Source organism: Drosophila tropicalis, unplaced genomic scaffold (genome assembly GCF_018151085.1).
Source record: "Drosophila tropicalis isolate 14030-0801.00 unplaced genomic scaffold, ASM1815108v1 contig_573, whole genome shotgun sequence".
Lineage (NCBI taxonomy): Eukaryota > Metazoa > Arthropoda > Insecta > Diptera > Drosophilidae > Drosophila > Drosophila tropicalis.
Window position 1 is genome coordinate 2,546,989 of NW_027173049.1, and position 15,020 is coordinate 2,562,008.

The 15,020-nt window shown below is 37.6% G+C and overlaps 7 protein-coding genes across 8 annotated transcripts; 4 read left to right on the forward strand and 3 right to left on the reverse strand.

The window, feature by feature from the left end:
* The first annotated feature begins 532 nt into the window (after positions 1-532).
* Positions 533-1,251, forward strand: Obp44a (Odorant-binding protein 44a). The gene is made up of 2 exons (XM_068287552.1): positions 533-669; positions 733-1,251. Exons 1-2 carry the CDS (start codon positions 625-627, stop codon positions 1,120-1,122), a joined length of 435 nt encoding a protein of 144 aa, XP_068143653.1. The 5' UTR covers positions 533-624; the 3' UTR covers positions 1,123-1,251.
* On the reverse strand, positions 1,237-4,404 carry Pabp2 (poly(A) binding protein nuclear 1). 2 transcript variants are annotated; one of them, XM_068287550.1, is made up of 6 exons: positions 4,240-4,404; positions 3,619-3,767; positions 2,796-3,197; positions 2,578-2,711; positions 2,436-2,510; positions 1,237-2,263 (listed from the first exon to the last, which is right to left on the reverse strand). In XM_068287550.1, exons 2-5 carry the CDS (start codon positions 3,715-3,717, stop codon positions 2,468-2,470), a joined length of 678 nt encoding a protein of 225 aa, XP_068143651.1. In that variant the 5' UTR covers positions 3,718-3,767; positions 4,240-4,404; the 3' UTR covers positions 1,237-2,263; positions 2,436-2,467. The 2 variants fall into 2 exon arrangements, with proteins under 2 accessions (XP_068143651.1, XP_068143652.1); XM_068287551.1 differs by having other exon boundaries at positions 2,436-2,507; positions 4,240-4,402.
* Positions 4,405-4,516: 112 nt separating this feature from the next.
* Positions 4,517-5,376, forward strand: LOC137575143 (uncharacterized). The gene is made up of 2 exons (XM_068287549.1): positions 4,517-4,586; positions 4,641-5,376. Exons 1-2 carry the CDS (start codon positions 4,561-4,563, stop codon positions 5,374-5,376), a joined length of 762 nt encoding a protein of 253 aa, XP_068143650.1. The 5' UTR covers positions 4,517-4,560.
* Positions 5,377-5,381: 5 nt separating this feature from the next.
* Positions 5,382-7,316, forward strand: Pbp49 (proximal sequence element A Pbp49). Its single transcript, XM_068287546.1, has one exon. The coding sequence runs from the start codon at positions 5,382-5,384 to the stop codon at positions 6,591-6,593; it is 1,212 nt and encodes a 403-aa protein (XP_068143647.1). The 3' UTR covers positions 6,594-7,316.
* On the reverse strand, positions 7,045-8,926 carry Socs44A (Suppressor of Cytokine Signaling at 44A). The gene is made up of 2 exons (XM_068287548.1): positions 8,198-8,926; positions 7,045-8,127 (listed from the first exon to the last, which is right to left on the reverse strand). The coding sequence occupies exons 1-2, from the start codon at positions 8,773-8,775 to the stop codon at positions 7,656-7,658; spliced, it is 1,050 nt and encodes a 349-aa protein (XP_068143649.1). The 5' UTR covers positions 8,776-8,926; the 3' UTR covers positions 7,045-7,655.
* Positions 8,927-9,449: 523 nt separating this feature from the next.
* Positions 9,450-12,757, forward strand: wmd (serine-threonine kinase receptor-associated protein wmd). Its single transcript, XM_068288013.1, has 3 exons — positions 9,450-9,961; positions 11,624-12,289; positions 12,356-12,757. The coding sequence occupies exons 1-3, from the start codon at positions 9,841-9,843 to the stop codon at positions 12,553-12,555; spliced, it is 987 nt and encodes a 328-aa protein (XP_068144114.1). The 5' UTR covers positions 9,450-9,840; the 3' UTR covers positions 12,556-12,757.
* Positions 12,614-13,525, reverse strand: AIMP3 (aaRS-interacting multifunctional protein 3). The gene is made up of 3 exons (XM_068288014.1): positions 13,371-13,525; positions 12,980-13,282; positions 12,614-12,920 (listed from the first exon to the last, which is right to left on the reverse strand). Exons 1-3 carry the CDS (start codon positions 13,449-13,451, stop codon positions 12,768-12,770), a joined length of 537 nt encoding a protein of 178 aa, XP_068144115.1. The 5' UTR covers positions 13,452-13,525; the 3' UTR covers positions 12,614-12,767.
* Between the last annotated feature and the right edge of the window lie 1,495 nt (positions 13,526-15,020).

The following is a 15,020-nucleotide window of genomic DNA, read 5'->3' on the forward strand; positions in this document are numbered from 1 at the left end:
GTTCCCTCAAATGGAGCAAAAGTCTAAGCAACTTTGATTATTTTCAAATGTGTCCGGCAATGCATTTTCTACTCTCAATTGAAAAACTACGCCCATGCTCAAACAACATATTTATGTTCAGTAGTTTTCCATTTGGACAGCCTTTTGTTGATTGTCCAGTCCAACAGATTTAGCTGATTATGATGAAATGATTATTATGAGATGATGGGGTCAAGTTTTAAATAAATCAGCTGATTCTTGTAACAAAATTGAATGATATACTAATTCACTTTAAACACTTCTTTAAAAGGACTACATATAAATTAGTCCGGTAATTACATATATCTAGTATAAACCAGCGAAATATACTTGGCTCCCCTCCTTCCACAAAATGTAATTTAAATTAAATCTAGAGAACCAGGGGTCTATGTGGTGAGCAAGATTGGGGGTGCGGGGTTCGAGTCGAACTCAATTGAGCGCCACTCAAATTTGACTGAATTTGAGTGGCCCACGCATCAGAAAGGTATAAAAGCGGCAAACCGACGGCTGACAATCAACAGTTCTCTCTGGGAAGGCAAGTCCAATTCAAGTCTAACGACCAGTCTTAAGTTTTATTCGAAAACGAAAACAAGAAATCCTGAAAAAATGAAGAACAGTGTTGCTATTTTGTTGTGTGCCCTGATTGGTCTGGTAAGCTCATGTCAGAATCCATCCTTTGGATCAAGTCCGTTTATATCCCTATTTTCTTTGTAGGCCTCTGCTGCCGATTACAAACTACGCACGGCCGAGGATCTGCAGAAGACGCGCAAGGAATGCGGAGAAGCTAACAAAGTGACTGAGGCACTGGTGGCCAAATACAAGGTCTTCGAGTATCCCGAAGATGATATCACACGCAACTACATCAAATGCATCTTTAACAAATTCGACCTATTCGAGGACACAAAAGGGTTCAAGGTGGATAATTTGGTTGCCCAGCTGGGACAAGGCAAGGAGGACAAGGCCGCTTTAAAGGTCGATATCGAGAAGTGCGCCGATAAAAATGAACAGAAGTCGCCAGCCAATGTCTGGGCTTTCCGTGGCTTCAAGTGTTTCCTTAGCAAGAACTTGCCCCTGGTCCAAGCTGCCGTCCAAAAGAAGAACTAAACGATGCCCAACTGAAAGGAGGAAGAATCAGTAAAGGAAGAAGGAAGGAAAGCAACAAGCCATTCGAACACATGCAAAGAATCCTTTGAATTTAAATAAAAAATCGTATAATAGTGAGCTTGAAACAAATGCTTCTTTTTCTTATTCGACTTTATTTTTTTTGTCGTTTTTCAATCTTTATCCGTACTAACATATATAGTTATATATATATATAGACATGACTTATGTAATGAAATCGGTAGTATAATCCGTCTTGCTATGCCTGTCATCTCTGATGTATTGGATTTGATGTGGAGGACCTTCTTAATTCATGGATTCTGCGCTTCCGACTCCGATATTTAGATTCGATTCCCATTTCCCGCCCGCAAAGGAAAGGCAAAGAGTGAACTTGTTTCAAATGTGTTTTTCATATATTTCGGTCTTCTTTTTACTTTCTTTCACTTTTTTTGCTGTTTGTTTTGTTTGATTTTTTTTTTTTTTTTTTTAGTTTTTCGGTAAAATTGAATTTTCTTTTTCTGCATATATTTTTTCGTATATATAATTTAGCTTTACTTTTTTTAAGATATCATAATGCTCTTTTGTCTACTTGTTTATCTTTTTCTTCTTTTTTTCACAAATTTTGATCATTTGTTTTTTTTTTTTTATTTTCATTTTTTCATCCATCGCTTTTATTCTTTTTCTTTGCCATCTTCTTGAAAGTCTCTTCTCTGTTCTTTTTTTTATTCTTTTCTTTCTCCGTTCCCATTTTTTTTTTTTATTTTTTTTTTCGATACAGATTTATACATACGTATATGTAATAATTTTTTTTTGTTAGAGAAAACTTAAAAAGTGTGAAAAGAGGGGTGTTTGGTGTTTTTGGGTGCTTCAAAAAACATTATAGCCAAGTTCAAAGGGTAATTTCTTTATATTTTTTCCATGTTGATTATTTTTTCTTTTTTTGATGTATTTTTCTGTTTTTTTGTTTATTATTTTTTTGCTCTTGTTTCGTTGTTGCATTTCATGTATGTATTTTTATTTTTTTTCCTGGCATTTTTTCATCTATTTTCTTTTCTTCTTCTTTTTTTTTTTTTTTTTTATTTTGTATTATAAAGAAGTTTTGGCAATAAAATAATGTTTTTTGAAATAATATTTGTAAAAAAATCTGAAATCAAATATTGATTGGATTAAAGAAATGTGTTGAGCTAACAAAAATCAGATGGGAGAGAAAAATATTGAATATATGACTCCCTTCATACATGATATAAAGTATATTATATACATATATGTATAGAATCCCAGCCGTTAGGAATATCAGTCTGTATAAGTAAACTTACCTTACTAAAAATGGGTTTTAAAAAAACAATAATCAATAGGGCGCATAGTAATTGGCACGGCCACGGTAACCTCTTCTGAAACGAAAGACAGACCAGAATTAGCGCATACCAGAGAAGAAAGCGAGGATTGTCTCCCACTTACATTGCACGTCGTGCACCCCGGAAGGTGGAGTGACAACAGGCGCGAGACACACGGGCACCTCGTCCTCGGAAACTGCCACGAGCAAATCGATTTGTGGTGGAGAGTCCTGGGCGGTTTGTGCGTTTGGACATGACCTAAACGGCAAGAAAAGAAAATTACAACAAAAATACATGATGAGCTTTTATTTAGTTATATGTGCATCTATCATATCTTTTTACCTTGATTTGTCGACCTCTGAACAGCGTCTCGTTCATGGCCAAAGCTGTCTCAACGTACTCCTTTGAGCCGAATTCAATGTAGGCGAATCCTTTGGGATGCCCATCAGCCTTGTTGCACAGTATGGTGACGCGATTAATTGTGCCACAGCCATGAAAATGTGCTTCCAGCTCCTCGGCTGACGCTCCATAGTCTACATTGCCAACGTAAACCGATCGGGTGTCAATTTCCTGTTTCTCCTCAAGTGAAAGCGGCACTGTGGCAAGGCCTGTCGTGGAGCCGCCGGCCATTTGTTTGTCCACCTCTGATTGCATTTGTTTGATTTTCTCTGCCTCCTCCTCCATTTCTTTAACGCGTGCCTTTATGGCCTCCAGTTCGGGATCGATTTGCATGCTGCCCTCCTCCTTTTTAATAAGAGATTTTCCAATATAAGTAAGCTTATTAAAAAAGTTTTTCGCAAACGCCCAGAAGAAAAAACCTTGGCAGACAAAGGAAACGACGCTAAAATGCTTTGAAAAACTATGTGGCAGCACGCCTGCAATACCGCAAAAAACCCATGTGGCAGCTCTGCGCGCCCTAAAAAGCCAGGCGGCAGCACAGTGGCCAAAACGCAAAACAACCAGAGGCCGCGGGGGCGCAGGTCCCGAAGCTCAAAAATCTAGCCGCCACAATTTGACCGAAAGCACAAGGCGAGTGGAGTTTCTCGGTGCTTGCGGGAAGGCCGGGGGGTGGGAACAAGAAACGATGTTGCCATTGCAATAAAAAAAAAAAAAAAAAACATGGAAACGCAACTCGTTTTGGCTTATACATACGGAAGTATCTTACCTCAACTTCATTGGTAATTTCAGTCTCCTGCTCGCCGTTTGTCTCCTCCAGCGACTCCAACAGCTGATCCTCATTCAAAGTGATATCTTCATCGGCCATTGTGTGTGTGTGATTGTGCCTTTTATTGTTGTTGTTTGGTTAACTCTAAACTAGAAGCAGATAGAGCAACGCGATGCATACGTTGGTTAGATGATGCTTAGATAATGGTAGCAACTAAATGTTGATTAAAAATCAATAAGTCGCAACACAGGCAAAATATGCTTTAGTCTTTTGTTGCCCAGATACCAATTTTATTTTTGGGAAAAATACAACTATAAACTCGGTGACGTTTCTGCCTAGAGATGTGAGTTTTACACTCGCTCAAAAGAAAATGGCTGCTCCAGGAATAAGCAACTCAATATGTACACAAGTGACTAGTTGGTAGCCGCCGTGACATAAGTAAATACAAATATATTTGTATTTAGTCATAGACTAGTGCATCTGGAAAGCCTTTAATGACTGTGTAATGGCTTATTTTGCTTTTTTGTTTAACTATAGGTAAGTAACCGTGTAACACCTCAGTTGCTAGTCACAGTGACCAGCCACGCAGTCAGAGGTCACACGATTTTGCAATTAATATACCTTTTCTTTGATTGTGATTTCCTTATTTAGATGTAGTTGATAGTTATCAAAACTTCAATAATGTCCACTTTTTACTAGCACTTCGTTTCAATTTTAATAGCTAATATTTACAGATAATATGACACGCGCACGTACATACTTTTTTTTTTACCACCGAAAACGAATTCTCTTCGTTAGTAATGGCACTAAAAGAGGGCGTGCAATCGATATGTTATCGATACTTTTAAAATACGTGGTATCGGAAATAAAGTATTTTCATTTTATTCAAATCAAATAACTTATGATTTCTTTTTATGTTAATGCACAATATTTGAACTCTGCATGACCAGAAGAATTAAAGGAAATAGGTGAGTATTTACCAACTACGAATATCTTTAAAATAATTTTTAAATCAACAACAGGTCCATCAATAACAAGCAGTCCAAAAACTGTCATCAGCAGGGCGGAAGAATTGCTTTTTATCAGTGTTCTTTTATGGTAAAACTTATTCGAGTATATTTAAAAATTTCGAAAATAAATTGGCAGAATATTTGGTCACACTCGGACTATTATTTTAGAACCGATCTCATATTAGAACGAATGAACAGAAAAACAGAAAAGCCAACAACTCAAAAGTTGTCTGAAACAACAAAACCGGCAAAGAAAACAGACTTAAATGTGGAAGAGCATCAGCAACCAGGTAAGGGGTTGATGAGCGACTCCACTGATGATGATGAAGATTACGAGGAAACTGAATATCTGGTTTACGCTGATTTTAAGAACCACTTTCCACCGCATCAGTTAAAACACGAAGATGCTGCAGTTAAAATTATAGGCATCGAGAGCGACTGTCCCGTGGCAGAGATCAATGGTCATATTTTTCGAGGAAGCTACGACTTTGCTATGGGCACCAACTTATTTTTTCAAAAGGACAGTAATGCCATAGCCGGAGATCCGCTGTACGAGTCGGTTTGCCGTCAGCACTATAAATACGTCAATAAATGTGATAAAGTGATTAATTTCGATCGAGTTTACATTGAAAATTTGCCAAAAGAGGAGCCTCTCGCCGAGGTAGAACAAGAGCAGGAGGAGACAAAGTTGTCGACCAAATTAAACATCACATACAAAGAGGCTATTGATAGCTTTGGCGAGGACTAGTAAGAATGGAAAATCCGATAGAGCCGCCACAACCACCAATAAATCTACAAGAATTTTTACAAAACTACCGTCAAAAGTTAAAAATCGATCCGGTTGTTGACAAACCAGAGTATATATCGGCAGGAGTGAAGGATACTTGTTCTTTAGATCTAATAGCACTTCCAGATGATAACCCTATCAATGCGTTCCAGCCGGGCTCTGAAATTCATCGTGCAAATACCCTACAACCCAATCCAGATCTGCCAGTGCCGAAGACCTACACAGCCATCCAAGACCACAAGGCTAAATCTCGTGCCAATGCCTTTAGTCGCAGTCAATTCAGCCACCGATTGGTGGCTCCACCACTAGGATCTTTTACCGAAGTGCTTCCACCCAAAGATTACGATTTGGAATTAGCTGTACGTTGCTATCGGCCACCTCGTGCACATCATCGTGGCTTTAAACTAGAGACTCCTGTGTTTTCCGAGGAATTCATTTGCTTGGGAAGCAACTATCTCACCGAATTGCGCGACAAAATCTCCTGCATTTGCAATGGACGGAGGTTCGTCGACATCAGCGAAGACCCAGATGGTCCACTTCCTGCTCTCGATACAAATCCGGGTTATTTTTTTATAAATCGCACATTTTACAATGATATGCGAAATCCCGAAAATTGTGATTACTCGTCAACGGTCCGCAAATGGGCAGCTACTGCTCATGGCATACAACACGAAGACTTCACGGTAGAGCGAATGGAGAACACTCGTTTCATAGATTTAACTGTTAGCTTAGGGTCGCCTTTACAATATCTGCATCATGGTAATTGTGAGCACTTATTTGTTATTAGCCAAGTGGAAGTCTTACGAACATCTTGCGATCGCAGTCAATATCCATATTTGCGTTCTTTTAACACTTATAACCGACGCACATGCTATATGTGTGGACGGCACGGCTACCATTTCATCGTGGAACAGTCGCGCCGACAACTACATGACCCATCCTACTTGTGCAGGACTTGCTTCTTTAGTTTTAACTACGTTGATGGACAGAAAGTGGGTGAATTTAAGGCCTATCGCATATACGATAGCCACACTGATGAAACTGTGGAAACTCAGCCGGGTTTACAGTTTGAGACAATGGGTGGAGATGAGACCAAACAAGAAGAGTTCACCGATTATACCGAGGATGAAATGTTCGATTTGGAGTTAATTAATTTATCTAGTAGTAAAGAAACATAAATTACAATTTATGAAAATAAAAAAAAAAAATAAATGGCAAAAATTATTTGTTGTTAATATATCTAAATAAATAATATATTCAGTTATAGACATTAATCTATAAAACTTATATTAAAACTTAGCTAACTATAAATGTAAATCTGTTTTGTACGAGTAGTTATCTATATCCCTTTAAATGAATTGTCAAGAGTATATATTTTTTGACTTTTTTGCTGCTTTATGTTGAAAAAAAACGTTTAAAAAATTCAGAATAAGATTAAGATCAATAAAAAGGAGCAAGTATATGTAGTTTTGTTCAGCAAGACACAGGAGTACATATATATATGTATTTAGGTATGTCCTTCTATATCAGCGCAAATTCCTAGCAAAAATAATCTTTAAAGTTTGGCAAACATAATATTTCTTAAAGATATATCTTTCATTTGAATTATTTAATTTTTTAATTGATAAGTCCAGTTAATTAATAATTTATTTGTTGAAATCATCATACATAAATTAATGTTAAATAAATAACATTCATACACATTTTTGCAACAATAGAGTAAAATTTTGCTTAGAACAGATTCAGTTCCTATTTTGTTTTATATAAAGCTGCTTATGCTATTATTATAATTATTATGCGATACATTTATGTAATTTCTAGATGTAGCAGAGTTTTTGTTGTAGGAATCAGAATCAAATGCGAATACACGAGTATAACGTAAATATACAAATTTGTCTTAAGACTACTGTTAGTTTTGATTTAAGGAGAGATGCTTGGTTACACAGACTCGACCAAGATCCATATGGAAAACACGAATCAACCGAACATTTTTGGCCAATAACATATGTACGTAAATATACATATACATATGTATTTGTATATTTGATACTTTTTTTAATACTTAAAGAGTAAAAGCATACACATGAAATGTATGTATGTAGAGTGAGTGCGTCTGTGTGTGCGTGTAGAAATGTTTCTTATCCTTCTTTTCAACCTCTTTGGTTTCTGCGATGCGTTTACATTCCATGTTAAAGCTTATACCAGCAGCGAAAGCAGAGACTTCTGACTGTTCCCTCTGCTTAGCTCTGAAATACTAATTCTCTTTCCACGGACAAGTACTCCAACATTTTTGCGGGTACGGGTAGTTGAGCCAATTCATCCATTGGCATTTGCCGCTGCAGGACTCGGCGACACAAGTCCTGCAGCTTGGGCATGTTTAAATATCGACTAAGGGGATATTTAAGGATCACTGGGAACGGCGGCTGTATCTCATTGGGTACCTTGACAAAGCAAACAAAATTATCATTTGTGCATCGATGTAAGATGTCGTCAATCATTTTCACAATCGATTCATATTTCAATTCTTCAAAATGCCAGAAATCATCACGAAATTCCAAGCGATAATGCAAAGTGACATTAACAATGCGAAAGCTGAGTGTGAATTGGGAGCCACTGGTCTCTGAGTCGCGTACTAGAAAGGATCCAGTAGGTTTGTCGCTCAACTGGCGCTGAGAATCTCGCCTGGATATTTCACCCCAATACCAAACTTGACTGCAACCAGAACAAAGGAGGAAGATGAGTCATTGCAAACAAGTTTTTAATAAAATTTTGCCGCACTTACTTAAGCATTTCTGAGCAGGCTTTGTACATGACCTCATTGGGTCCGTTCTGATCGAGTCGTTCCAGCCATTTCTTTCTTATGAAACGCATATAATCATGGGTGAAGGGCAGCGTGGGCTCCATACGGGATGTGGGTGGAGTTAAAAACTCATAAGTGGCATCTGTGGTGCCTCCATCACATTCGCAATCTTCGCCCATGGAGTGCCAATTGCGTAGGGAACTGAGTCTTTGGCCCATCTTTTTGCGTAAACGGGAGAACATGGTTTTTTTGTCCTTACGCTTGCGCAGGGTGCCACCATTGGAGGAGCTGTTGCTGCAGCTGGCCAAGGCCATTGAGCATGCAGCATCTGCGCCAGCATTGGGTCCACTTGCATCAAGGACGCAGCCTTCGTTATTGTTGTTATGTGAGGAGTTGCCCGATTCGGACTTTTTTCGCCTGGTTAAGGAATGGAACCAGCCACGCTTTTCCTTTGTTGATGAATCCTGCTGACTGCCACCACCACCAGTCACTCCTCCCACTCTGGCTCTATCACCGTCTTCATCATCTACGTTTGTGCGTCGATTATGGCTGTTGCTCATTTTTATTGGAATTGGCAGTGCAGTTCCTTTCACGTATTTATCACATCATTATACTAAAATCGGAACTATGATTAATGATAGTTAAATGATAAGAATTTGTTTTTGCCCAGAGAGATGGGGGCAGCAACAAAACGGTTAAACACTGACAACATAAGATTTCTAATGTAGTTCGGCATCGGTCACACTAAATCGAAGTCGAAATTTCGGCGGGAAAAAAAAATATTTTGAATAAAAAAAAATGAAACCTCTATACATTTTGAGTCTTAGGTAAACTGAAAACTTGACTTGACTTAATTTTTTTTCGACTATTTGGCCCACAAATAAAATTTTGAAAATTTATTCTACTCAATTTATTTAGATTGTCGTTAACGATTTATTAACTTGCCCATCACTAATTTTCCCATCGCTAAGATATGAAATCCAAATTTGTATTTCAAATATACGTTACTGAAATCAATACATAAATTAAAATTGTAACGGCACAGTAAAATATTGTTTTATTTCAATGGCAACTACAATAATAGCATTTCTATGTATACAAGCATATATGCTTTGCATCGCAGTTTAAGTGAGATAAGTATCAGTGAACATTTTAAGTTTGTATGATGAAATCGTTTAATCGATAGTTCATTGATAATATATATTAATCGGTGGATGTTCCATCTCTGTTTGTCTGTTTTCTTCATCGAAACGTTCAACGATAACAACAACAACGTGTCTGCTTCGCGTAAATAACTTCCACCTTATTTTATTTGTTGTTGGCAAGTGAAAACGAAAAAAACAAAACTAATTTGTAAATAATTTGTTTAAATTAATACTTAAGCTTACATTGCCAGCAGTTAAAAATTGCGCGAGTGCCGGGGAAGATAGCACTAATATACAGAGTGAGAGGGAGACGCAGACTCGTCAAGGACATGAAAATTGTGTAAATTGCGTTTAATAAAAAATAAATAACAACAAAAAAAATTTACTTAAAACAACAACAGAACATATACAGTACAAAGCTAGATAATTTATTGTAAGAGAAAAGTATTATTAATAAAAGCAACCGAAGTTAAGTTGGAAATGGCTGCCAATAATCTGAGACAAATACCCTTGACCTGCAGCGGGCATACGCGACCCGTGGTCCATCTGGATTTTAGTGATATATGCGATTCCGGTTATTTTCTGATATCGGCTTGCAAAGGTAAATAATTTTTATGCCGTATACATAGATGTGCGGCCTTGTTTTTATTTATACTTCTAGAGTATAGACCAGAGTAGCATCTTCTCACACAGCATCTCTAGACAGCCTCTCGCACTCTCTGCCTACTAAAACCTTGACCCAAATGCAAAAAGAAAAACAAAAAACATTAAAACAATTTGTTAATAAAAGCGAAACCAGTTTCGCAAACCCTTTTGGCAAACAACAGCAACAAAGTGAACTATCATGTTATAAATATTATTGCATTCTTTACCTTGATATGTCTGTCTACCTGTCCGCTGACGCCAGCCTCCGTTCGTCCGTCTCGCACAATCACATTCTGTCCGTCTTTTGCTCAATGGCTTTTCGAGAGAAATCTCTCAATATTAACTTGCTATTAATGCGGAAAGTAATCAACTAAGTTTTCAATGCAAAGCCAATGTTTTTTTTTTTTATTTTATCGTTTGTTAATGCGCCTGTTACATATTCACTTTCCCGGTTCGCCCCTCCTTAAAGTCCGGCTTCCCCTGCTTCTGGTTGAACAACTTTTTAATTTACGAAAAGCTGAAACTCATTTCTCAGCCTTAAGTGGGTACAGGAAGTACCTTGAAACTTCTATATTTATATACACAACTTCTCCGATGTGTCGATTCATCAGAAAAGGCAAACAAAACTTATGTGAACATATGTACATATCACGAATGGGTCATACTCTTACCAAAGCTTACAAAGAAGAGTATTGGGAGATTGCATAAATACATACATAATTGCTTATTGAATATATATTTCTGGCCAGATTAAAAAACTTTGTTAGATCGCTCGAAAGTAAGCTGGTATAGATAATCTGTTAGGAGAACTTTTAAAACAATGTACAATAATTTGACTACTATTAGTAGTTAGAAGAAAATAATTCTGGAATAGGACAAAATACGAGCTGTCATTGTTTCAAAAATTGTAAATGTTCCATGTCTTCAAATTTTGAAAAGGTTAATTTTTCCAGCCCTTGTTTTTTAAATTGTATTTGTTTCGGAATTATTGGAAAAAAAGAAAACAGTTTTCAAATATAAATATTGATGATTAAATGTACTCTTTTTTGATTATTTCAAAATATATTAAATACATTTTGATGGACAATGTAAGCATTTTGATAAGATAATTTGTTCAAAACATAGAAACGATAACTGTTTAGATGGTGTCCCTGCTGCCAACCTGCCTCAAAATTGCATTTAACCCAACCGTCTCGCGACTTCGTTGTCCCCCGCCCGCTCATCTATGCATCGAGTGAACTTGAATGTTTGCATGCACACGACGACGACGACTTTGTGAATTGAGAGTGTCGGGTCGTTGGCATTGGTTATAGTCATTCAGTCAAGGTGGCTTCCGCCCGTTTGACAAAATCACGCACGTATTTCAAGGGCATGTCGTATAAATTTGCGAGTAGTTGTCAGACTAACCAAAAAGGATACTTTCCTTTTCCCAATTTATTTGTAGGATTTTTATAAATATGTATATTCCTTTGAAACATCAGATACAGACAAGTGTTAAAATTGATATCTTAGCAATGTTAAAATTCAATTGCCTAATTGATTGGGCCACTGAGGCAACTCATCTACCGGGGACTGCAAAATAAAGAATTATATATGCCTTCCTCTTTCTAAATTCCAGATGGTAGTCCCATGTTGCGACATGGCGATACCGGAGATTGGGTGGGTACATTCGAGGGTCACAAGGGTGCCGTTTGGAATGCAACCCTCAATCGGAATGCCACATTGGCCGCTTCGGGTGCAGCGGATTTCACAGGCAAGGTTTGGAATGCGGTAAGCGGGGCAGAGATTCACAGCTTTCAACATAAACACATTGTGAAGAGTGTGGCCTTCGACACGCAGTCCGAGAACATTGTGACCGGTAGCAATGAGAAACTGGTGCGAGTTTTCAATTTGGAGCAGCCAGAGGCTGACCCGGAAATATATTGTGGCCATACCGGGGCTATTAAACGGGCTTTGTTCTGTCGGGGCGACAAATGCATTATATCGGCGGCGGAGGATAAGACCGTGCGTCTTTGGGACCGCATGACAGGGATTGAAGTGCAACGCCTGCAATTTCCCAACAATCCCAATAGCCTCGAGATCTCTCGTGACAATCATGTGCTGACCATAGCCCACGGGTCGAGCATTAGTTTCTGGGAAATTGATACGCTTAAAAAGCTAAAGGAGGTGAAAGTGCCGACAAATGTAGCGTCCGCCAGTTTACATCCGGACAAGCATGTGTTTGTGTGCGGCGGCGAGGACTTTAAAATGTACAAATTCGATTATATTACAGGCAATGAAATCGGTATGCATCACTTTTTATGTGTTAAGACACAAATGAATAACAATATATCGTTTCTATATTCAACAGAATCCTTCAAAGGTCACTTTGGTCCTGTGCATTCGGTTAAGTTTAGTCCTGATGGCGAACTCTATGCCAGTGGCTCTGAAGATGGCACTCTGCGCCTTTGGCAGACCACAGTAGGTAAGACCTATGGCCTTTGGAAATGCACCGAGCCGAACGACATGAACAACTCAATAAATTCGCCACGGGAAGTTCCGGCAAACTGATGTTGGAGAAGCTCCAATCGCTGTTATACAACAGTACAGCTTCGAAAATGAAAAGTGATTCAATGGATAAGAGATATTCTATATTCCGAAGAAAACAAACTAAATCTCATTGGCATTAAATGGTTAAATCACACACAAAAGCTACATACATATTGTGAAATGCAATAGATAATGAAATAAATAAATCTAAGTTTATCTCTTAGCAGAGTAGATTAGATGTGGGTGCCAGTGGCCCAGCCATGTAAATAAATGGTGGTGAAGTTTAGTAGGGGTTCTCCCTGGTTTACTTCTGGCCGCTGCTGTAAATGATCGAACCACCGCGACAGATTCAAATAGGCCTCCTTTTCCACGGGGGTAAGACATTTCTTTACATAAAATGATTTGGTTAAAAGAATTTGTCATGTGTCCAGAGATTTATACTGACCACTAAGTTATAGATGGCATAATAGACAGCCAAATCTGCCAACGTGATGAAGTGACCGACCAGATATGATTTGTTGATAAAAAGCCTGTTGAAGTCTGCTAGTAATTGCTTGGCCACATATTTATCCTTAGATCCGGGAGCCACATAGAGCACGGCAAATTCAATCCATTGGTAGACCTGCGCCTCAACTTCTCGACTAGATTTACTGTTTAGGGCCGTCTCCGATTTGGATTCTAGAGTCAGGGTTTCCAGAATAGAAGCGAAGCCATTTACAGATTTGTTCTTGCTGCTACGCGTGACGACCTTGACCAAGACAAAACGAATTGAGCCAAAATTAGAAGGAGTTATGTATGCATGTATGTTTACTTGACAGCTAGTTCTTGACAGTTACCTGCTCATCATTTAATTTCACCTGACCTGGAGACACTCCCAAGCAATTGGCAATCTTTTTAACGGTGGCTACGTCACACATTTTAGTTAAAAAACTAAAAATTTCTTCGCTGAAATTGAGAGCAACGTGTGTGTAAGCGTCGTTGTTAGGGATGTTAAAAATATCGATACAATATATTGTGTATCGATTTCCAATTCGATATTGATGTTTGATGGCGATATAATATTCAATCGATATCTGTTGTGATATATCGGGCAACATAACGCTTATCAACACTGTAAAATTTAAATTAAGATAACCAGAATAAATAGGTATGCTGAAACTCATGTTTATTAACATTTATTTATTTGTTAGAATTTCGCAGTGCTGTTTAAATCGGGCGTCAGATTTATTCTTTTGTGACATTTAGAAAAGCAGGACGTGTTAAGATGAATTAAATCAAATACCAAGGTAAGTAATTTTTTAAAACACTGTTTCATATTTCGTTAGAAAAAAACTAAACTTTAAAAATCGGGCAATTCAGCCTGACTGACGCTGACTGAAAGAATGCGTGAAGTTCCTGATATACGTAAGTATAACATGCCCGATATCGGACGCAATATGATATTAATATGATAATTAATCTGATATTTTTATTGATTTCAATATATGTAGATATTTTCCTGCCGATATACATACATTCCCAGTACGGCTTTAATATTACCGGCATTTGGATTATGTGCTTTAAAGTGTCACATTTTAATAAAATCTGAAACTAAATAGATATTTACCTTTTTCTCTTTGACGGCTCTATAGCCGCGTATAGGAAGGGTATACAAACTTCGGCGCGTTCCAAATCTTTCCTAAGTAAACTATTTTTTAAAGATTATTTTAATTCAGTACATCTTCATGATTCGCTAAAGGAAAAATAGGAAATTCTTAGTCAATAACTTACTCTTTAGGTAAATGTTTACTATTACTACTCGAGATTTCAGTGTTGAAAAGTGGAAAAATCGGGTAAAGCTAGATTTCAGTGTTGTCAATCGCTATTTTTTATTTGGCGCGCTGTTTGACTGACCTGGTAGCCAAATATTTTAATCTAAACTCAAAAGTCGAGGAATATTCGGCTGCTCTGGCAGCCGAATATTGTATTCTAAACTATATTTGTTCTATAAAATCAAGAAATATTGTAAACTCAACAATATTTTCGTTTGTTGAGAATAGTGCGAACAAAAGATTCAAAAAGCCCGCGTATTCGAGTATCCTAAATTCGGCATTTGGCAACACCATCTCAAAATTCAACAGCTTTTTTTAGCCGGAAAAAGCTACTTTTAGCTATAGTCCCGCTAAAAATATTAATTTTCTTTTGTTAATTACTCAAAAACTACGAAATAAATCGCCAAGGCGCACCTGAGGTCGTGCTCGTGCAATTTTTCTCTTTCGTTTGATACCAAAATTATGTAGTTTAAGCGCGTTTTGGGCCCGAGTAGTAATAGTAAACATTTACCACTCTTTATTTATTTGACTCTTGTAGGGGGTATTGCAATATTAGCCGATTCCTTGTAACGTAGAGATTCCTATCCCAATAAGTAATTTGACACCTTCGGTTAGAAAGCTCCTGAAATGAAACTATATTGGATATATTTTCTAGATCCGACGATGGTTATAAAT

Excerpts from the sequence above, each read along its gene's own strand:
- Pbp49 (XM_068287546.1), top strand. The coding sequence starts at position 5,382 with ATGGAAAATCCGATAGAGCCGCCACAACCACCAATAAATCTACAAGAA.
- Socs44A (XM_068287548.1), bottom strand. The coding sequence starts at position 8,775 with ATGAGCAACAGCCATAATCGACGCACAAACGTAGATGATGAAGACGGT. Across the intron at positions 8,128-8,197 it reads GCCTGCTCAGAAATGCTTAA|TCAAGTTTGGTATTGGGGTG; the intron begins GTAAGTGCGGCA and ends TTCTGGTTGCAG.
- wmd (XM_068288013.1), top strand. The coding sequence starts at position 9,841 with ATGGCTGCCAATAATCTGAGACAAATACCCTTGACCTGCAGCGGGCAT. Across the intron at positions 9,962-11,623 it reads TCTGATATCGGCTTGCAAAG|ATGGTAGTCCCATGTTGCGA; the intron begins GTAAATAATTTT and ends TCTAAATTCCAG. Across the intron at positions 12,290-12,355 it reads TATTACAGGCAATGAAATCG|AATCCTTCAAAGGTCACTTT; the intron begins GTATGCATCACT and ends TATATTCAACAG.
- Pabp2 (XM_068287550.1), bottom strand. The coding sequence starts at position 3,717 with ATGGCCGATGAAGATATCACTTTGAATGAGGATCAGCTGTTGGAGTCG. Across the intron at positions 2,712-2,795 it reads TCAGAGGTCGACAAATCAAG|GTCATGTCCAAACGCACAAA; the intron begins GTAAAAAGATAT and ends CTTGCCGTTTAG. Across the intron at positions 2,511-2,577 it reads CGGGGTGCACGACGTGCAAT|AAGAGGTTACCGTGGCCGTG; the intron begins GTAAGTGGGAGA and ends CTTTCGTTTCAG.
- Obp44a (XM_068287552.1), top strand. The coding sequence starts at position 625 with ATGAAGAACAGTGTTGCTATTTTGTTGTGTGCCCTGATTGGTCTG. Across the intron at positions 670-732 it reads TGTGTGCCCTGATTGGTCTG|GCCTCTGCTGCCGATTACAA; the intron begins GTAAGCTCATGT and ends TTTTCTTTGTAG.
- LOC137575143 (XM_068287549.1), top strand. The coding sequence starts at position 4,561 with ATGACCAGAAGAATTAAAGGAAATAG. Across the intron at positions 4,587-4,640 it reads AGAAGAATTAAAGGAAATAG|GTCCATCAATAACAAGCAGT; the intron begins GTGAGTATTTAC and ends AATCAACAACAG.
- AIMP3 (XM_068288014.1), bottom strand. The coding sequence starts at position 13,451 with ATGTGTGACGTAGCCACCGTTAAAAAGATTGCCAATTGCTTGGGAGTG. Across the intron at positions 13,283-13,370 it reads TGAAATTAAATGATGAGCAG|GTCGTCACGCGTAGCAGCAA; the intron begins GTAACTGTCAAG and ends GTCTTGGTCAAG. Across the intron at positions 12,921-12,979 it reads ATGCCATCTATAACTTAGTG|AAATGTCTTACCCCCGTGGA; the intron begins GTCAGTATAAAT and ends TTTTATGTAAAG.